Source organism: Camelina sativa, chromosome 3 (genome assembly GCF_000633955.1).
Source record: "Camelina sativa cultivar DH55 chromosome 3, Cs, whole genome shotgun sequence".
Lineage (NCBI taxonomy): Eukaryota > Viridiplantae > Streptophyta > Magnoliopsida > Brassicales > Brassicaceae > Camelina > Camelina sativa.
In genome coordinates this window covers 16,880,642-16,903,814 of record NC_025687.1, presented here as the reverse complement: position 1 = coordinate 16,903,814, position 23,173 = coordinate 16,880,642, and the positions used below count along the sequence as shown (strand labels likewise).

The window sequence follows — 23,173 nt, the reverse complement described above, 5'->3', positions numbered from 1 at the left end:
TGTTTTGATTTTTAAAATTTACAATTCCATATGGAAATAAATTAAAGTTGCACCCACAGACACATTATTTAACTTGTAATCAATTAATGTATAACCTATTTGTAACAACTATTAAAATTATATAGTCTACAAAATAATGTTGTGTACTTCCGTTTTATTATATAAGGGATATGCTGGCAATATGGTAACCTTATATATAAGTGTACTAGGTTCAGACTCGCACGTACGTGCGGAGTTGTTTTCAAAAACTAAGTTTGCGATCTAGTTTGTAATATATTATGTTGTAAGCGTATTTTTATGAATATTATTAACATTCATTATACACACTCGTCAATTTGTTTCTAATTCGGTATAGAGAAAAAAAATGATCTGATTGTTTTTATTATTATTAGTGGCACATTTAAAAAGTAGTAAGAGAAAGGTGATATGTTTAAAGTTTAAACCCGTCTCTTCCCTTTCTGTGGACTATCAAAGCGTCTCGTCCTAAACTAGAACAAACCGAAAACCCATCCCAGACCAAAACTAAAAGAAAACCTGTTCGAGACCGGAACTAACAGAAAACTGTCCGAGACCGGAATTAACAAAAGATCCGGTCCGAGACCGGAATTAACAAAAAGCCCATCCCGTCTCGTCCCGTGAACTATCACACCTGATAAAATCCGCCAAAAAGATTAATTAAAACTTATCAAATCGGATGACTTAAATTGTGTGGTTGGATAAATTTATCTCGTTAGGCCTGCCTTATAATCGTTTTGATATTTTTTACCGTAGAAAACCCGTCCCGCGAAACACATAAAAGAAGTGTACATGTCTCATTCTGTCTTTATTGCTTTGAATTTTCTTAATAAGATATGTATCTTAAAATATCATAGACACTTTAGGTTATGAAAATATAAGAAAAAATTATAAAATACATAAAGTTATATATAAAAGTTTAATAGTAAAAATGGAATGGATTACTCAATAATTGTTTGAACCTAAACTTAAATCACATTTTACGAAACCCATTTATGTTGGCCTATTTTGCATATTGGCACAAAAGCGTTTTTCGTGTTAAGTGACTAAACGTAACGTCACATTTCCTCTCCCTGTAGCTCTTCTTCTACTACTAGTTTCTTCTTTGTTATTCACAGAGTCACGATGGTCATTTCTCACTCTCTTCACCATCTCAATTATCATTGACTTCTCCTCTGTCAAACCTCTCGGTGGCTCACCTTCTCTGTCCTCGATGCCCTCATCGTCTACTCCTCACCATTATAAATCCACCACGACACCTACCATTATTGTCGCCGCCATCTCAGGAATCTCCTCCGTTACCGATTCGAGATCCGATGCATTCCTCGTGGGAATCAGTCCCCAAGAAACAATCTCGTATGGTCTCTCCTCTCCGGCGACTTCACTTCGGAAGACGGCCAAGTTACCCTTGCCTCATCTCAAGAGAATTCAAATCGACATGCGCTATACTTAGCTTCTTCTCGCACTGCTTACTCCTTTAACCCGATTTCTCTTTGCAATCCAGCTTCATGTTCTTGATCTGATCCGCTTTGTCGATGGCTATACAAAACTGACATCTCTTTTGATCCACCGCTTTGACTTGTCATCCTCTAGCATGTGTACAATATTTGGAGGCCTCTGATCCTTTAATTACAAAAAATAAAATAAAGCAAGGTAAATTGTCTTTCAGTTTTTCTACTCCGAAACATTGATGTGTTTCTATATTATTAATTAAACACATGTCCAATCCCCAATAGTTATATCGTTAATTGCCTTGAGTTTTAATGGAATTGATGGAGTGCAAAATGACATAATAATGTTAAACTCTTCGAATTGACTTCATTTTTAAATTTTTAAAAGTTGTCATAAGATCTTATTGTAATGGTTGTTATTAGTTAAAATAGCTTTGACTTAAGTAATAATATTCGGATTGTTGTTTTGTCTATATGTTGTACAAAAGATTTTACATTGAAGCTACACCTGAGAATCAACTTGATATTAGTTCTAATGCATGATTAGATAACTATAGAAACAGTAATGTATAGATAGTATACAACAATTACTCAATATCTATTCAAATCATTTTTACCTTGTTTGCTATTAATAGATGGAGGACTATATTGTGTAGAGATTCCATGAGTTTGTCTTCGTTTAGTCGGATTAATGGATGAGCAAGCACGAAGATAACATCACTTGATTCTTGTAAAGATGTTAAGCTGGATTTGCAGCAAATCCTGCTTCATTATATCAACAAATGTGTGTTACTTTGATGATTAGAATATAGATCAAATAACTTTGTAATGCCATAACTAACTATAACCTTATTTGTTGTTTAAGGAAGATCACATTGTTTTCAGTTCCTTGTAATCACTTTCTCTTGATCGATGGTGCTTCTCGACCATGTTTGGCAAGACCAGGTATGTTTGTAACATCCTTCAAAACCATTCTTTTTGGCAAGTTTGATTATGTAGTAGTTCCTATAAGATACAAACAAATAAGAAAACAATAATTTAGTCCCTCCCATCTATGTTGTACCTTGTACACTATCGACGATTTCACCTTACTTTTCCAACTCGTTTTGAAGTCTTGATGTTAGCTAGCTTTCTTCACCCACGATTAGCAGCCTTGAAGACAAAATTAGCTGATAGATCTAAAATATTGAGTATTAAGTTTGTTCATCGAGGTTTGTATTTATATAACTAATAGAGACGTTTTCGGGAAATGATAAATTCTAGAATATGCTTATTAGATATTAGTGATAAGATACATTAGTTATTTTCTTTACTAAAGATTCGGGATAGTTGCTAAAAATTAAAAAATACGAATATTTAGTTTTGATTTTAGAAGGTTAATATAATTTAGTAATATTATATCAAAGATTTTCAGTTAATGTTTTGACTTTATTTTCGGTTTGATCTGATATGAGAGAGGATGATCAGGGATTGCATTAAAATAGTTTCCGATTTTATTTGATATAATTGATATTATTAATGGTAAGGTGTAGAAATCGGTATTGTTAAGATTGGCTGATCTTTATCATATTAAATGACGAACAAAAATGGTAATTATTTAAAATGCCGCCGTTTATTACGTATGGTAAGTTGTCTAAAACTGTTTTATATATATTCGCTGATTAATTAGTAACAGAACTTATATGGTAGGTATTGAATATTATGCCGTTTAGATTTGATTTCTGCTAGCGAGTGTTTGGATACATCTAATATATCTAAGATCCGAATAAGGTTATGGCCAAACACTTGGGATCCGCGTCCCATCTACACATTCGATTACCTATTTGACCTTAATTTGTTTTTTTTTTTTCTGTTCTTCCTTTCTTTCGGTGTAAGGGTAATATATGGAATTTTTTGTAAAGTTTTTTTTTTTTTTTCTTGTTTTGTACTCCCCAATTGATAGTATAGATTTCAACATATATTATCGTGTACTATAAGCATCTTTTTCCAATATAATCATGCATCTTATTCTTACCATATACTAGTATATACGTGAAAGCCAGCCTCTATATGTTTTTAATGATCGATTCACCCAGGGAAAAGACAAAACAAAACTATTAGACTTTATTCCATTTTTTTTATTCATATGAGATAAAACATACGACTTCTGTATCATTAAGATTTTCTATGATTTTTCTTATATCATAAAAATTGATTTTCTGTACACTTTTTTCAATTAATGCTAAAAATTTGTAAATTTCAAGAATCATTCAATGAAAATTTAAAATTTTGATAAATTACTATTGGTTAATAATTATAAAAATAGGCTATTATTAATAAATATTGCACTTATAACTAAACATTAAATGTTTTTTTTAATTTATGTGAGGATCCTAAATGATCATCTATTGTAATATTGAGGGAGTAAATACTAATAAATTACTATAGATTATACCATTCATTTCCCTAAAGATTTCATCATACTCCTCGTCCACAATACGATCAATCAAGTCTTCAACAAGCTCTTCAATGCAGTCTTTGAGACCTANGTATGAAAAGTGAAAAAAAAAAAAAAAAAAAAAAAAAAAAGAGTAACGACAATTATTAGATTGTGTCTTATAATTTTTTTTCAAATTCAGTAACACAAGCCCACAAATATTCAAATACGTCATCTTATATCTAAAGAGATCCTAACACTCATTTTTCAGATACGCCAAGTGCTTAGCAATATTCTCTTTGCGTTGCGTTTCTCTGCAAAGTGTCAATGAAGTAAGCAAAATTAAACAAACCATGCATGCATTAATAACTTAGAACAAGATAGGTAAAGTAAAGTTAAAATTCTTACCTTCCTCACTAAACTTTGCAGGCTGAGTCAATTTCTAAAGAAGTCATCATACTCCTCGTCCACAATACGATAAGTCAAGTCTTCAGCAAACTCCTCAATGCAGTCCTTGAGACCTACTTTTTGTATAGCAATAGCTGAAAAGAAAGAAAGAAGAAAAGAGTAACAACAGGTATTAAATTGTGTCTTAAAATTTTTTTTGTTCAAATTCAGTTACACAAGCCAACAAATATTCAAATAAGTCATCTTTAATATATCCGTAAAGAGATCCTTACACTCATTTTTCAGATACGCCAAATGCTTAGCAATATTCTCTTTGTGTTTCTCTTCAAAGTGTCAATGAAGTAAGCAAAATTAAACAAACCATGCATGCATTAACAACTTAGAACAAGATAGGTAAAGTAAAGTTAAAATTCTTACCCTCCTCACTAAGCTTTGGAGGCTGAGTCATTTCCCTAAAGATTTCATCATACTCCTCTTACACAATACGATCAGTCAAGTCTTCAAAAAGCTCCTCAATGCAGGCCTTGAGATCTACTTTTTTGCAGCAGTAGCTGAAAAGAAAGAAAGAAGAGAATAGTAACAACAAGTATTAGATTGTGTCTTATAATTTCTTTTCAAATCCAGTCACACAAGCCCACAAATATTCAGATAAGTCATCTTATATATATCCGTAAAGAGATCTTTGCACTCATCTTTCAGATAAGCCAAGTGCTTAGCAATATTCTCTTTGCGTTTCTCAGCAAAGTTTCAATGAAGTAAGCAAAATTAAACAAACCATGCATGTAACGCCCCCAACCGTTTTATGACCACGAAAGCCATCAGACGGCGCCGAGACGCTACAATGGGAACTGTACCAAAGTGATCCAGTCGAGGGACGGAAGCTGCAGACTTCCCGACCGGTCCTCCCTAGCACAATTCCACCCGCAACCGAGACTACTTAGGCTTTGCAATCTTTGCGGCCTGGTGCGTTGTGTTGACCTGGACAAGGCCGAGTACCATTTGCAAACTTGCCATGCTTTTTCCCGAAAACCGAATATATTACTTCAATAGTTTATTACATTGAAACTAAATCATTAAAACAATATATAAAGATAGTCAGATAATTTATCATAAAACACTTATGAAAATATAGGATTTTACAAAGAACACAGAAAAACCCTATCCGGTACCCTAATGTTTGCTCCAGCTCTAGACTCACTTAGGCTTTCCTGCAAGACAAAAAGATATCATGAGTAATCTAAGATTACTCAGTGAGCCTGGGTACCCCTTTCTCCTAAACAGGATTCTACTTTCCCCAACCCGACTACCCCGGCAAGCAAAGAAAACAAGCAAGCAAGCGAGTAATCAAAGCATGTAATCAAAGCAACGCAATAGAAACAATAGCGGAAGCAAATTAAACCACACACAAGCGAGAGAGGTTAGATCAATACGACTCGACTCGGCGATCTAGACTCGCTATACACATCGAAAGACGACTAAAGAACACTTTAGACTCTTAACTCATACACGACTCGCAAGGACAATCTAGAATAAACAAGAAACACTTGAAATACTCTAGACTCCTTCACCTATCAACCACACAAAGACATCTAGAATACAACAAGGATCGCTTGAAATATCCTAGACTCTTTTCACCTAAGGGCCCTCGATAATCTGTTCCGTTCCACAACCTTTCTCATGCTGAAACAACAAAGGTAACCAGCATGAGCCCACAAATATGCTACATCGTCATGTAGCGGTCACGCTAGTAGCTAGCTAGCCGTGACATTGTCCCGCGCGAGTGGTCGTCGAGAACTCATGCGTGACATCCGCATTTGGAACAGAAGATCGACACACTATTCTAGCTAAGACTCGCGAAACAAATTCAAGAGGCTAAGCTAAAATAAAACACACAATAATTCAAGCAGTGATAAATCAAGCAAACAAGCATGAATTCACGCATGAATACGACATGCAATAATCAACAAGGAGCAAGAAATACAATTCAAGCAACTTAAGATTATTCTACACGCATGCAACCTATATTAAGCAACTCAAGCTAAATTAATGCAACAAGTTCTAATATGCATGCTACCAAATTGATTTAACCGTCTTAAATCCTTAAGTCCAAATTACGCATGCAAGGCCATTTGATTTAATCTCTTAAATCCCCTTAGTCCAATTAAGCATGCAAGTTCATTTGAGTTACCAATTAAATCCTTTAAAATTCGTTTAAGCATTTAAGCTAACCTCCCACGAATTTATGCGATAATAATTCAAATGAACTTTACAAATTTAATCATGCATGCAATCCTCTTAACCGAATTTTAAGTGTTCCATCTTACTTAAAAAGCATCCAAATTCATTCATATAGTGATTCATGTTAGATGTGCCTTTAAACATTTCACTAGTATGAATCCTACCATATTACGCATGCATCCAATTTAAACCGATTCTACATGCATCTACATGCATTACCGCAGAACTCACCTTTCACGCATCGATGATTATCGGACTTCACCGCACCACGGATCAGACAGTCTTCGCGTCAGAATGCGTCTCGCTCTCGATCTTTTCCTGACACGACCGTCGTCTTTACTCGATCTCTTTCTCGACACTATCACCGGTTCTTCTTCGATGATCTCTCGACAATATCACCGGTTCTTCTTCGATGATTTCTTCGACACGATATCCGTCTTTTCTCGATGAACTCTTCGACAGAATCTCCGTCTATTCTCGATGGTTTCTTCCTCGCTTTTCTCTCTGGATGCAACAACTTCCTCTTCTCGATCTTTTCTCGACAATCTCTCTCGATAATCCCTCTTGATCTCTCTCGCCTTACCCCTTTGTGCCTTCAGCGAAAATGAGAAGAGTGAAGCTCTATTTAAAGAGAGTTTGGGCGGTGGAATTGGCCAGTACATGAAGAGTGCTCACTCTTCCTTAGATTCTATTAGAGCATGGCTTAACACTTGTGAGAATGTCCAATTGCCACCTTGATTTCCACTAATTATTCTTTGAATTCTTTAATCCTCCACTAAGCTCCACTATCTCCTCTTGATTAAATAATTCCCACTAATCTCCATTTGATTAATTTAATCTCCACTATCTCCATATTATTTGTGCATGAAATTTGATTGGTCGAAATTTTAAGGAAATAAAAGTTTTCCCGAAAAATTCGATCCTTCGTTTGTCGTCTTCGACGCTTCCCAGCAATACTCGGACAGCTTCTCTCGGTCTCTCGGACAGTTTTCTCGATCATGTCTGGACTTCTCACAATCTCCTCGACCATCTCTCGGACATCTCGATTTTTCTCGGACATCTTGATCTTTTCTCGGACATTACCCGGACATCTCTTGGACGTCTCGGTACTCCCCCCTGATACTTACCCGACTCTTCCGTGGATGCTATTTCCGCATAAACCGTTAATTTTTTTATTGGTCTTAAGGCCTCGATCGCACCTCCGGTCACTCCAGTCTTGGCTCGGCCATTCTCCGACTCACAAATATTTCCCCGGACTTCTTCCGGTCGTTCTTCTTTGTTTTACTTCTTTTTTCTTTTTAAGTCTTCCCCGAGTCATTTCCTCAAATTTTTATTTTGGGATTTTTGCCCTTGGTGAGGGTCACTACATTCTCCCCCCCCCCCTTATAAGAATTCGTCCCCGAATTCTCATGCCTTCTCCTCCTCTCCTTGTGATGTCAATACTCCTTAACATAGGTGTCGTTGCCTTGTGATTACCATCACGTCGATATCTTTATTGAAATCCTCCTTTCCTTAGTTATTTCATCTCTATAGTCTCACTTCATACTTATACCACCGTTTGCTGATGTTTTTGGAAAAGCTTCTTCATCTCCAGCATTCACTTGGCTCCTCATAATCTTTACGATTTTCAAATACTAAGGCTTTTGCCTTGTTGCACCATGACTTGTCCACTACTTAACTTCTTTGATTCAATGCTTCTCTTTCTTCAGCTTGTTCCTGACTCTTCTCTTTCCTCCGTATTATAACTTGGTTCACTCCACCATCTTGATATGCTCATCCTACGACTTCGCATTCTCTCATCTGTTGGCCATATTGACAACAAAATTTTTTTGCTCCTCCAGCTCCTCCGGTTCCTTTAACCTTACATTCCTTGGGATTTTAACTTCTTTTGATTCCTTTAGTTTCACATTTCACATAGCTTCTCCTTCGGTCCTTCTTGGTTTCCCTCTTCTTATCTCATAACCTCCATGTCTTTGATTTATTTAATCATTGGACTTGATCAAATGATCGTGATAGAAGCTAACGACTTCTCCACCTTCATTGGTTTTGCACTCCATACAATTTTACTCTGTTGGTTCTCTTGGTCTCCACACCTTGGTCCGATAAAAATAATTCTTCTCTGGTTCTTTTAGTCTCCACGCCACTGGTTCGATATAATGCCTTCTCCGACCTACTTGGTCTCATCTCCATATATTGGAACTTCCATATACTTTATTTATTTTGATCAATGGACTTGATCACATAATCTTGGTTCCTACCAATCGACTTCTTCAACTTCAATGTTTGTCTCCATCTCCAAACTTCTTGGTCGTCTCCCACACTTCATCTAACTCCTTCGCTTATGAGATTTGGTTGGATAAACCTCACTTATCTCGCCACTTAGCACCATAATGCTTTATCTCCTTCGCCATCCATGGCTTCCACACTTTGACGCCTTCTCTGCTCATCCACCAGGTTTGATTTGATAGATCCTTACTGGTTTCTTCTTGCATCCTCTTTTGCACTTAACTCTTGGACCACGCATTACTTTTCGCACTTTCTTGGTCATATTTGGGTTCGACCTCCTTAACTTCGTTTGCCACTTTCGTTTGATTTGCACCGCTCTTTTATTCTCTCGATTTCTTGGGATCTGCCTCATCCTCCTACATCATTTTTCTCTTCTCCTTCTTTTTATTTTTTAACTGAACTGGTTGCCCTTTCCTGGTTGAACTCTCTTGAACTTTCTTGAGCTTCTTCTCTTTTGTCTGATCGCGCTTTGTGGTGGCTTACGTGAATCCTCATCGATTGCGTGCAAGCTAATTATGCAAATAATTAACTAGGCAACCTATAAAACTCAAGCAACAATCAAAGCAAGTAATTCAAACAAGCAAAGATTAGCAAGCAGTTAAATAATACCACAAACAACACAAACACGGCTAAAGAACACAAAGTACTTTTACAAAAGATACGGAGGTTCTACACCACTTAGCCGATAATCTTAAGGGTTCGGATTCTAGACAAACACAACAAAGGTTAGGTCTAGAAGCTTACAACAAAACAGAAACTATCCAACCCTTACACTTAAACCCTAAAAAAACTTCCCTTACTCCCCAAAGTTCTACTGGTTCCTGAGCCTAGTACACGCTTTGCAAGTGCACACACACTCCCTAGCTGGCTCATCAGGTGGCGGTTCAGCGGGAGATGTGGTTGAGGTAGAGGCAGCAGACAATGAGGTTCCAGCTTGATTCATCGGGTCTTCTACATCTCGACTAGCTCGGTCTAACGGGTTCTCCCCCGTATGCACAAGTTGGCTTGATGGGTTCAATCTTTCTCGCACAACTCGGTCCGGACAGCTAGGAGGGAAATGCCTACTTCTTCCACACTCGGTACAACGGCTAGGTTCTGGAAACAATGGACGATCTGGTCTCGCTCTCCAACAATGATTGTTCAAGTGTCCCGGCATCCCACAAGTATCACAAGGCCTCCAATGCCTCATAAGTTCTGGATTCGGACAGCGATAGGTAAAATGCCCTCGCATTCCACACGAATCACATTCCGCATTCTCGGGTGACAACATGCGTCTAAGTGACGTCCTCCAACAGTTTCTGGTCCAGTGTCCAACTCCCTCGCACAGCTCACAATAAGGTTGATTCCTCATGTGGACTTGGTTCGGATACACCACTCTCTTCTGGGCAGTGCCTCTTATTCTCAATCGGCCTCTCGGTTGAAAAGTCACAGACTGTGCGTCCGGCTGCTCTCTTGACTGAAACTCCTGATAAGTCATCTTTGGCCTCTTCGAACTACTCTCTCCTTCTTTGAACCTTACATGACTTCGATTTAATCTTCTTAACTCAAACACCCTCTCCCATTCTAAGTCTCTTGGTTCTTCCTCTTGATCAGCTAACACCATCTGCAACGGTATAGCTCGAATAGGACTGTTGTGTCTCGGAACAATTTGGTCCAATACTACTTGGTCTGGCATTACTTGATCTGGTCCGCCTTGGTTTCTCACATCTCGGCTTGAACTAGCCCTTGGGCTCACATCTTCTCTAGGCTCCACACTCGCGGCAGCTTCTCGGTCTTGGTCTCTCCTTGGTTCCACTACAAAAGTTGGAATCCCCTCATCATCACTCGACAAAATGTCGATTACTTCCACTTCTCTGGTCGCTAGTTCATTCGTCTTAGAGTTTCCTTCTGCTGAATTTTCTTCTTTCTTGGCTTCCGGCACAAGAACTTCTCCATCGTCTTCGTTCTCTCTCTCCGGTGAGCGCAACTCATTTAGCATTAGAAGAATTCTTGCAACCGTCTCTGGTCTCTCCTCCGCAGTTTGCTCCCCACTAGTGCCTCCGGTCTCGGGTACAACTCTCGTACCACTAGCAGCACCTTCTTCTTCCCGCACGTACACATCCGTCAAGAAGTCTAAGATTCTATCAATTGCCTCCGGGTACTCTCTCATATAATTCTCGGGACTGATATCGTCGCCCTGACCCTCCACAAGATCCAACAGCAATTTCTGTATCTTGTCGGCGAGTTTCACCTCCGCCACTCCATGATCTCCAACAGGAATAGTTTCAAACTTTCCTTGCGCATCCATCCTAACTTGGATACGACTCGGCTCACCAACTTCCAATACAACCGTCTGCTCATCTTGATCCACTTCTACCTCCTCCGTTTCATCTAGACACTCGGATGGATCGGTCTCAATAGACATACTGTCCCCTTCTCCGATCAATCGCCAATCCACACTCCAAGTGTTTGGATCTATTGGTTCATGACTACTCTCTGACTCCGTCGACAAATACCCATTATGATGATTACAACCCTCATGTCTCGACCCCTCATCTCCTGAACCATCCCCGCAACCTGAATCACCTGAAGACATCTAAAACCCACAAGAAACAAGGTAAGATGCTTAGTCCATTCTAAGGTTCAACTTAACACTAGATAAGCAAACAACCGGATAAAAGTTTTGTGTTTTTGCGACACATTTACTCGATAAAACCTTGAAATGCACAAGTGCTCACGGGTTCAAAAACACCGCTCTGATACCACCGTTGTAACGCCCCCAAACCATTCTATGACCACGAAGGCCATCGGACGGCGCCGAGACGCTACAATGGAAACTGTACCAAGGTGATCCAGTCGAGGGACGAAAGCTGCAGAATTCCCGACCAGTCCTCCCTAGCACAATTCCACCCGCAACCGAGACTACTTAGGCTTTGCAACCCTTGCGGCATGGTGCGTTGTGTTGACCCGGACAAGGCCGAGTACCATTTGCCAACTTGCCATGCTTTTTCCCGAAAACCGAATATATTACTTCAATAGTTTATTACATTGAAAATAAATCATTAAAGCAATATATAAAGATAGTCGGATAATTTATCATAAATCACTTATGAAAATATAGGGTTTTACAAAGCACACAGAAAAACCCTATCCGGTACCCTAATGTTTGCTCCAGCTCTAGACTCACTTAGGCTTTCCTGCAAGACAAAAAGATATCATGAGTAATCTAAGATTACTCAGTGAGCCTGGGTACCCCTTTCTCTTAAACAGGATTCTACTTTCCCCAACCTGACTACCCCGGCAAGCAAAGAAAACAAGCAAGCAAGCGAGTAATCAAAGCAAGTAATCAAAGCAACGCAACAGAAACAATAGCGGAAGCAAATTAAACCACACACAAGCGAGAGAGGTTAGATCAATACGACTCGACTCGGCGATCTAGACTCGGTATACACATCGAAAGACGACTAAAGAATACTTTAGACTCTTAACTCATACACGACTCGCAAGGACAATCTAGAATAAACAAGAAACACTTGAAATACTCTAGACTCCTTCACCTAAGGGCCCTCGATAATCTGTTCCGTTCCACAACCTTTCTCATGCTGAAACCACAAAGGTAACCAGCATGAGCCCACAAATATGCTACATCGTCATGTAGCGGTCATGCTAGTAGCTAGCTAGCCGTGACATTGTCCCGCGCTTGTGGTCGTCGAGAACTCACGTGTGACATCCGCATTTGGAACAGAAGATCGACACACTATTCTAGTTAAGACTCGAGAAACAAATTCAGGAGGCTAAGCTAAAATAAAACACACAATAATTCAAGCAGTGATAAATCAAGCAAACAAGCATGAATTCACGCAAGAATACGACATGTAATAATCAACAAGGAGCAAGAAATACAATTCAAGCAACTTAAGATTATTCTACACGCATGCAACCTATATTAAATAACTTAAGCAAAATTAATGCAACAAGTTCTAATATGCATGCTACCAAATTGATTTAGCCGTCTTAAATCCTTAAGACCAAATTACGCATGCAAGGCCATATGATTTAATCTCTTAAATCCCCTTAGTCCAATTAAGCATGCAAGTTCATTTGAGTTAACCAATTAAATCCTTTAAAATTCGTTTAAGCATTTAAGCTAACCTCCCACGAATTTATGCGATAATAATTCAAATGAACTTTACCAATTTAATCATGCATGCAATCCTCTTAACCGAATTTTAAGTGTTCCATCTTACTTAAAATGCATCCAAATTCATTCGCATGGTGATTCATGTTAGATGTGCATTTAAACATTTCACTAGCATGAATCCTACCATATTACGCATGCATCCAATTTAAACCGATTCTACATGCATCTACATGCATTACCGCAGAACTCACCTTTCACGCGTCGATGATTACCGGACTTCACCGCACCACGGATCAGACAGTCTTCGCGTCAGAATGCGTCTCGCTCTCGATCTTTTCCCGACACGACCGTCGTCTTTACTCGATCTCTTTCTCGACACTATCACCGGTTCTTCTTCGATGATCTCTCGACAATATCACCGGTTCTTCTTCGATGATTTCTTCGACACGATATCCGTCTTTTCTCGATGAACTCTTCGACAGAATCTCCGTCTATTCTCGATGGTTTCTTCCTCGCTTTTCTCTCTCGATGCAACAACTTCCTCTTCTCGATATTTTCTCGACATTCTCTCTCGATAATCTCTCTTGATCTCTCTCGCCTTACCCCTTTGTGCCTTCAGCGAAAATGAGAAGAGTGAAGCTCTATTTAAAGAGAGTTTGGGCGGTGGAATTGGCCAGTACATGAAGAGTGCTCACTCTTCCTTAGTTTCTATTAGAGCATGGCTTAACACTTGTGAGAATGTCAAATTTCCACCTTGATTTCCACTAATTCTTCCTTGAATTCTTTAATCCTCCACTAAGCTCCACTATCACCTGTTGATTAAATAATTCCCACTAATCTCCATTTGATTAATTTAATCTCCACTATCTCCATATTATTTGTGCATGAAATTTGATTGGTCGAAATTTTAAGGAAATAAAAGTTTTCCCGAAAAATTCAATCCTTCGTCCGTCGTCTTCGACGCTTCCCAGCAGTACTCGGACAGCTTCTCTCGGTCTCTCGGACAGTTTTCTCGATCATGTCCGGACTTCTCACAATCTCCTCGACCATCTCTCGGACATCTCGATTTTTCTCGGACATCTTGATCTTTTCTCGGACATTACCCAGACATCTCTTGGACGTCTCGATACTCCTCCCTGGTACTTACCCGACTCTTCCGCGGATGCCATTTCCACATAAACCGTTAATTTTTTATTGGTCTTAAGGCCTCGATCGCACCTCCGGTCACTCCAGTCTTGGCTCGGCCATTCTCCGACTCACGAATATTTCCCCGGACTTCTTCCGGTCGTTCTTCTTTGTTTTACTTCTTCTTTCTTTTTAAGTCTTCCCCGAGTCATTTCCTCAAATTTTTATTTTGGGATTTTTGCCCTTGGTGAGGATCACTACAATGAATACATTAACAACTTAGAACAAGATAGGTAAAGTAAAGTTAAAAAGCTTACCCTCCTCGCTAAGCTTTGGAGGCAGGGTCATTTCCCTAAAGATTTCATCATACTCCTCTTCCACAATACGATCAGTCAGGTCTTTAGCAAGCTCCTCAATGCAGTCCTTGAGACCTACTTTTTTTGCAGCAGTAGCTGAAAAGAAAGAAAGAAAGAAAAGAGTAACAACAAGTATTAGATTGTGTCTTATAATTTTTTTTTCAAATTCAGTCAAACAAGCCCACAAATATTCAAATAAGTCATCTTTTATATATACTAGAATGTCGGCCCGTGCGTTACACACGGAAAAGTGAAAACTTGAAATAATTTACATTGTTAATTTCACATTTTGAGTGAAATTTTTTTGGTAATTTTTTAATTGTATAATATAAAAGTCATAAATAATGACTAAGATGAATTAACCAAATTAGTTAAATAAAATATTTGTTATATACATAAAAATGAAAAATCGATTCAGTGACAATAAGAGAATAATGTTAAAGATATATAAATTTAGGTTTACCAAATCATACTCAGATAATCAATTTTGAAATATATTCACATAGAATAAAATTTAAATAATTATTTTATCAAACTTTATAAAAAATAATAAGAGAATCAGGGAGAAAAAGCTCATAGCTGCAACTGCAACCAACCAAATTGACTAAAAAGATAAATCTATGAAAAATTAGAAATCACAATTAATTACCTAAATTAATACTTGAAAGAGATGATCAATACAGTTAGATGGAAAACGACACCAAACAAAAGTTAGATGAATGAATCAATAATTAAAACAATCCAATTTTTTTAACAAAGATGAGTGAATTAATGTTGATTAATAAATTGAAAGAAAATAATATCCAGAATTTTCAAATTTGGAGGTATTAAACAATAGTCAAATAACAAAAACTCTTTTCAAGGTCCATAAAAAATATATATAGATATATATAAACAAAGAGGTGTGAAACAAAAATGTGCGAAAAATAACAAATGTGAACATTGAAAGCTGGGAGTACGACGAAGAAACACAATTGTTGGATCAAAATATTGCAACTTTTAAGATCATTAACAAATCTAAACAGTTAGATGAGATAATAAAAATAATCTCATCAGTTATATTTAAATTGACCCCTAAAAGTGAGTTTGCTATAATATATAAACATATAAATCTATGATTTTATTTATTAACTTGTAAGTATAAAAAATACTCAGAAAACAATAAATTCGAAACTTGTTTTTGTATTCCATAAAAGTTTATATATAATAAACAAAGAGGTGTAAAATATAAAGGTGTAAAACATAGAAGGGTAAAAAAATGTGAAAAACTAATAGGTGCGATTTTTGAAGATGGGGGTACGACAAAAAGATGCAAAAATATGAAAATAAAGACGTGTGAAACAAAAAGGTGTGAAACAAAAAGATGCAAAAACTAACAAGTACAAACATTGAAGTCAAGGGGTACAACGAAGAAACACAATTATTGGATCAAAACACTGCAACTTTATATAAACAAAGATGTGTAAAACAAAAAGGTGTGAAAACTAATGGGTGCCTACATGGAAAGTTGGGGGTGCGACAAAGAAACATAATTGTTGGATCGAGTCTTTGAAACTTTTGAGATCATTAACAAAGGGTGAGATCATTAATCATACTCAAAGAACAAAAACGCTTTTCAAAGTTCATAAAAATCTGCATATAAAAAAAAGAAAAAAAAAGAGTGTGAAAAGAAAGAGGTGTGAAACAAAAAGGTGTGAAACAAAAAAGTGCGAAAACTAACAAGTGCAACCATTGAAAGCTAGGGGTACAACGAAGAAACACAATTGTTGGATCAAAACATTGCAACTTTATATCAACAAAGAGGTATAAAACAAAAGGGTGTGAAAACTAACAGTGCCAACATGGAAAGTTGGGGGTGCAACGAAAAAACACAATTGTTGGACCGGAACATTGCAACTTTTGAGATCATTAACAAAGGGTTTAAAATGTGCAATTTTTAAAAGATGGGGGTACGACGAATAAACACGATTATTGAAAAAAAAACTTGCAACTATTGAGATAATCAATAATTTTAAACCGTTAGATGAGATAATAGAAACAATCTCATCCGTTAGATTAAAGTTGACCCCCAAAAGTGAGTTTGCTATTATATATAGATTCGTAAAGAGATCCTTACACTCATCTTTCAAATAAGCCAAGTGCTTAGCAGTATTCTCTTTGCGTTTCTCTGCAAAGTGTCAATGAAGTAAGCAAAACTTAACAGATCATTCCTGCATTAACAACTTATAACAAGATAGGCTTAGCCTCCTCACTAAGCTTTGGAGGCTGAGTCAATTCCCTAAAGATTTCATTATACTCCTTGTCCACAATACGATCAGTCAAGTCTTTAGCAAGCTCCTCAATGTATTCCTTGAGACCTACTTTTTTGCAGCAGTAGGTGAAAAGAAAGAAAGAAGAAAAGAGTAACAACAATATTAGATCGTGTCTTATAATATTTTTTTCAATTTCAGTCACACAAGCCCACAAAATATTCAGAAACGTCATCTTATATATATATGTAAAGAGATCCTTACACTAAGCTTTGAACAAGATAGGTAAAGTAATCGTACCCTCCTCACTAAGCTTTGGAGGCACATGAGTCGTCATTGACGTAGACTGAGTAGGGATCATGGTCGGAGACTGGGTGGAAGAGCTCGATGTGATAGGAAAACGCTCAGCTCCAGAAAAATCAAAGAAAGAGGACTCTGGCAGAGGCGTCATCCTGGTCAGAGGCTCGGTGGAAGGAAGAAGCTCAGTTCCAGAAAACTCGAGAAAAGAGGACTGTGGCGGTACTGTGGGGTGAAATATTTGCTTGAGATATTACATTTATAAATATATTTATTTAGTATAGTATTTATAATTCAAACTTATTTCATCAAATTTATAAAATTTTAAAATAGTTATCGATTCATGGTAAATTTTAGATTGACATGATGACAGATCTGGCTTCAATGTGAACCGAATTAGTGATCAGTTAGATTTCTATCAAAATATTGAATTATCAGATAAAAACCGCAAAAAAACTAAAATTTTATGAAACAGATAATTTAAATAAAATTGTTAACCGGGTCAAACCTGTCCGCTAAGCCATCCAACAACAAGTTTAAATGTCTTTGCATCCGTCCCACTTGAATTCGTGAGATGCGCAGATAACCCACATGCATTTCAATTAAAAAAATTCTAATATATAAAATATACTTAATTAATATTAATAAAATTATGAATTAATATTAATTAATAATAAATTAATATTAATAAAGCTTAGAATTAATTAATATTAATAAATTTATGTATAAAGTTGTTAAGAATAATAACACACGCTCAACATCTCATTTATTATTATGTCTTAAAAGGCTTAAGATCTCATGCATATGGAGAGCCTGAAACTGAAAGACATTATAATACTGCAACAAGACAGCATGCTAGTTGGATCTCTCTACAAACTAAACAATTAACCCATCCTGTAGAAGCACATATTCGAAAGAACTAGCACATAAAGCTACTTTTGGTTCTTGATTTGTTCACATATTCAGATACTAGTTCGACAGATGCTTGAATGGTGATAGTGCATGTATATAATAACTCTGGCCTAATCTAGACCAACACTATATTCTTCTCCACAACCACATTTAGCAATGTAAGAAATTCCCTGCACCAAGAGGAGGTGGTCATGATCATATAGTCAGTAATCAAATCAAGCCAATATAAATCATTAAATCAATGTCACCCTAATCACCTTCAGTTTCTTAGCCTGACTCTGCAGCGAACTCAGATACTCTGCCTCTCCAGACTCATCTGACAAGAGAGCTGTGTATTCCTCTTCTAGAACCTTAATATCCACCGACATTAACTCTGGCTGCATTGTTCACAAATTACAAAAATAGTATAGTATCAGGTGCCGGAAAGAAATCTTACACGACTGAACTCATGCAACATCACAGTGCAAGAAAAGATTACAGAGAGTAATTACCTTATACTCATTAATCTTGTGCTTCACATGCTCAATTGATAGCTTGATCTGAAATGAAGTTATATCATTCATAAAAGTGCTCAAAGAGACGCAGAGTGTACTCAAAATACTGGAAGAGCAAAAGTAGCTAAGTTTATAAATAGGAAACAACACATCACAAATATAAAGTGCCACCAAAACCACCAATAGTAAAACAAAAAAGTCCATCTGTAGTAACTAATAACCTTCGAATTTTCCTTAGTAAGGTTGGATCTCATCTGCTTTGCCTGATCAAGCTTTGCTCTAGCAGATTCTGATAGTTCCATCAGGATATTCCTTGTTTCGTTTTTCTAAAGTATCAAGAATCGACAAGAAAGTGATAAGAAATCCTAGCATCAGTTACTATGCAAGTACTGGAAGTGTCTTTTACTAAGCATTACAGGCTTCATAGAAGAACGAACCTGCCCTTGTTGACCAGTTTTATTACTCATATGGGAGATAAACCATCCCTGGCCAAAATGCGAAAACAGAAAGATTACTGTGTTTGTAAACAGTGAATAACATCACATGAAAGAAGACGCAAATAGCAAAACCTTTTGCTCCTCTAGTTTGGTTATAGCTTCTTCTGCCGTCTTCACATAGTTAGACCTGCAATTAGAAACAATGAAACTGACAGTCTTCAGGTCATTCCAGAACCACAATCCAGTTCTAGCGAGATGTTCTTCAAATTACCGTTTCGATACAAGTTTGGCAGATATACTGTCTCGTTCTTGTAGAATAAGCTCCAAACTCTACAACACAGGATAACAGTTCGCTCAGGATAACACAGGATAACAGCACACAAAATTAACCAAACTGTCTAGCAGATAACAGTGTAACAAACTAAAGCACAACTAGGCCTATATAATATGATTCCATCTTTCTGCTTCTACAAGACATATTCATGGCTTCCATAAGAGTTTTAACTTACCTGCGCAAGATTTGTTGAATCAGATTCCATGGACGAAATCTTTCTCTGCTTTTCAAGTATGTGAGAGCATATTTCTCCTTTGGCCCTCGTCTTCTGCTCCGTCTCTTCTTTTAGTCTCTTCGTCTCAGACAATGCTTCAAACAGTGATACAAAAATTAGGAAAATATCAAAACATCTCATATAAAGAGCTGTGTACAAAGTGCAGATCCAGAATTGAACCAATTTAAACAAAGGACTGCTACTCTGATACTTAATAGTTTGACCACAAAACAGCCAAAATCAACTTACACATCACAAAAACCCAAATCTGAGCAAACACATCAATGATAGAGCTACACAGAAAACACAGCAAGAGTGAAGCACACGCTCGCAATCTATGGATTTCCAAACCAAATTAGCACCAATCTAAACGAAGATCATCATGACCTAATATAGCATCTGCCGTACGATAACTATTGTTCGTCCATATCAACGGAAATTTCTGAAATCCAAAAGCGTTGCGAGAGAGAGAGAGAGAGAAAGAGAGAAGCTAACCATGAGCGAGATCTTTCTCCAAGGTACTGATTGTGGTAACCTGCGTCTGTTCCTCGACGGAGACCTTCGCCGCATGATCCTCCACATCTAACCTCAATCGAATCCATGAAAACGAATTGTCAGATGAAATTTCAGCTAAAATCGGAAAAAATCAGAAGCGGAGATGAAGTTTGTTACCAGTCATTTGAGACCGGAGAGTCTTCATATACTGTAGATACTCCTCCATCTCTTCTTCTTCTCCGATTTCAAATTCTGACCTAATCAATCAAACACGATTCAAATCGGATAAGCTCACGAAAATTTACAGAAGACTCTAAATCAGATCCGAAGATCAGAGAAAAAAAAAGCTTTACCCGAGCTCTTCACCTTCAGCTTAATTTCAAAATGGCGAAATAAATTGAAACTAGCGGTAGCGGTAGCGGGGAAACGACAAAATACTAAAATAGTGTTATATCTAGAGACTAGAATGATGAAATAACGATCGGGTCAACCCGGTTTAGTGATTTGGACTTTAGTAAGCCCAATTTTAAACACAAAAAGCCCATTATGGTTGTTTTGACCCGTTTACCCGAACTCGGTTCGGGTTCCGTAGAGCGGTAAAGAGATAAGAGAAAAACCCCCCATTTCGAGATTTCTTCAGGTTTCAGTGAAAATTTTCCATTCGAGTCTTGATTCAATAACTTGTTCGTTTCTAAATTTGTTAACTTGCTGAGAACTTATATCATGGCGAATTCGAAATTTAGTTTGAAAGTTTGGTTCAATAAGAAGATCAGTGAACCACTTGTCCAGATCTTGCGAAGGTTCTTTAATTATGTGGCTCTCTTCATATTTTGTTGTTATGAATCCTTTTACTGTGTGTTATAAAGTTGTTTACTTGCTAGTCGATGTTGTTTATTTTGATACCCATTTCCTATTTCTTGTGGAATCAAGTAGATATGACTTGTTTTTTAACTTCTTGACTTGTGTTTGAACAGTTATGTGTAACCATGTAGCTTATAAAAGACTCAGATGTATTTTCCATGTTCTGTGTTGTTGTGTAAAGTGAACCAAATTTTTTTATTTGTGTACCCTTTTAGAGGTGCTGAGCCAAAGCAGCTGGCGTTCTCAGCAGCATTGGGGATTACCATGGGAGTATTTCCAATCTGTGGTGAGTTCTCGTGCCACTTTCGTTTCTCGAATAGTTGTTCATCGAAGATTTTAGTGTTTGTGATCTCTAAATGTATTTCATTCAAGAGAGATATTTGTGTTTTGATAGGTGTTACTGTGTTGCTATGTGGCCTGGCTATTGCATCGCTTGGATCTCTTTGTCATGCTCCAACTGTGATGTTGGCTAATTTCATTGCTACTCCAATAGAACTAAGGTAGCCATTTATTTTCTACTTAAGATTCCTTCGAAGTTACGGCTTTTGAACCAATATAAAGAGACAACACAAAACAAAGTGTTTTATTGATCTTCTAGTATCGAACTGACTACTTATGTGTAGTTTTGTTTTTGGCTATGTGTGTCACATTGAAGTCTTGTGGTGCCTTTCTTACGGCTTGGTGAACAAATTATCGGTGGACCTCATTTTCCTTTAACATCTGATGCTCTAAAGAAGGTGTTGACAGGCCAAGCTTCCCGAGATGTTTTCTTAAGCATCGGCAATGCGGTAAGGTTCTCCAATATTAGCTTAGTGGTATAGATTTTGGTAATATTATGCAAAGCTGCTCATCGCATTTCCTGCCCAAATCTATTACAATCCTGTAGCTTCAGTAGCTTACAAGTGGGATTTTTACTCATCGTGTTGTCATTTGTTAGTGTTCTCAAATCTAAAAGATGTTGTTGGTTTTCCTCATCGGTATATACTTCTATGGCAAAGTTGGTTCCAGGTTGTCATATATAACCTGCTTAAACATGAACTTATTTTCGCAGCTACTAGGGTGGCTCATAGCGGCTCCATTTGTAATCGTTGCACTATACATCGTGTTTCTGCCGTGTTTCAAAGTCCTTGTCCGCAAATTCAGCTCTGATGGTCCAACTACAAAGACACCAACAAAAGAAAGGATCGCTTAAATCAAACAGTTCTTGGTTTCTACAAAGCAGAACGTTGGAGATTCTATGACCTTGTGTTCTGCTATGCCGATGTTGAGGTTCGGAGTTTGAGTTATCTATAACAATAAGCCTCTCTGTAAATTACAATGTTTGGAACTATATCTGAAATAGTATAGGCCTTCTTAAGGGGGAGAATGTAAGTGTGGGGAATATAGTAAGATAAGTGATGTTCATGTATGAATATATATATATATATATATTGAGAAGGCAGATGAATCTTTTATATATAAGCAAATAGATTGAGAAGGCAGATGAATCTTTTATAGATAAGCAAAAGATACCTTTAAATTAGCCAAGTCCATGTGAGAGAGTATTACACTACATATTACTGTATAGGTGTAACATGCCATATCAAGTCTTTGTTCTTGTTTATGGATAAGTATTAAGGACTATAATTTTCCAAATAAAATTTATGAATCTAAAGAACGACACCAAGAAAAGGAAAAAAAACAAAATCATTCTCGTACGTGTCTCCATATGGTTTACAAAGCAGTACAATCAAAGAACCTGAAGTTGACAACTTGGTGATGGCTTTGGCTAAATCCCAAAAACGAAGGATTTGTCGATTATGATCGGTGTAAAGTGTGTAACGTTTTCCCTCCTCTTGTTTTTTCTTGTTTTGCTTGTTCGGCCAGAATCTACGGGAAAAGTTATCTAACATTTCATAATCATAAAACTTTCATTATTAATGAATGCCCCTAAATTTTATTTTATTTTTAATCTAATTTTCCCATTAGAAAAATAATCATAAATGAAGAAGGAAACAGACAGTTGCCCTATACTGAAAAGCTAAAATGCTTCACCTGAAACCTCTGGCACATCTCTCTTTCTATCTCACACAGACATAAATTACATATACACATTATTACCATTATTGTATTTTTTTTTCTTTAATATAACTCCCGATCTGACGATCTCTCTCGTTTCTTCTTCATTCAAAGGAAGTGACTTTTTGGGATTTAAGTCTTTGTTTGTGTATTTTGTGAACTCTGTGGTGTGGTGTGGTGTGGTGTGGTCTGTCACTCTGTGGTGTGGTGATGTCTTACAGCAACTCAAACCCGGAAAACTACAGTTCATCATCAGCCGGTACGAACTCGCCGGAGCTTAAACTTTATCAAGCATTCATCTTTTCTGTACCAATCTGCTTCACATTTATTATTCTCTTCTTGTTCTACTTGATCTACCTTCGTCGTGGTAGCTCCGATTTGTCTTCTCTCGGAATGCGAACTACTTT

The 23,173-nt window shown here is 37.2% G+C and overlaps 3 protein-coding genes across 3 annotated transcripts in view; 2 read left to right on the top strand and 1 right to left on the bottom strand.

The window, feature by feature from the left end:
• LOC104777363 lies at positions 17,710-20,267 on the bottom strand. Its single transcript, XM_019241849.1, has 11 exons — positions 20,201-20,267; positions 20,025-20,104; positions 19,848-19,934; positions 19,314-19,447; positions 19,076-19,134; positions 18,937-18,991; positions 18,805-18,852; positions 18,589-18,693; positions 18,365-18,412; positions 18,131-18,250; positions 17,710-18,043 (listed from the first exon to the last, which is right to left on the bottom strand). Exons 2-11 carry the CDS (start codon positions 20,071-20,073, stop codon positions 17,984-17,986), a joined length of 765 nt encoding a protein of 254 aa, XP_019097394.1. The 5' UTR covers positions 20,074-20,104; positions 20,201-20,267; the 3' UTR covers positions 17,710-17,983.
• On the top strand, positions 20,478-22,162 carry LOC104777362. The gene is made up of 5 exons (XM_010501599.2): positions 20,478-20,647; positions 20,924-20,994; positions 21,103-21,208; positions 21,364-21,496; positions 21,760-22,162. The coding sequence occupies exons 1-5, from the start codon at positions 20,571-20,573 to the stop codon at positions 21,898-21,900; spliced, it is 528 nt and encodes a 175-aa protein (XP_010499901.1). The 5' UTR covers positions 20,478-20,570; the 3' UTR covers positions 21,901-22,162.
• The window catches only part of LOC104777360 (RING-H2 finger protein ATL58-like), an 8,580-nt gene continuing 8,102 nt past the window's right edge, over positions 22,696-23,173 (top strand). The window contains exon 1 of the mRNA XM_010501597.2: positions 22,696-22,973. The gene's annotated coding sequence lies outside the window, so the exon portion shown is untranslated. The remainder of the gene's footprint in view (positions 22,974-23,173) is intronic.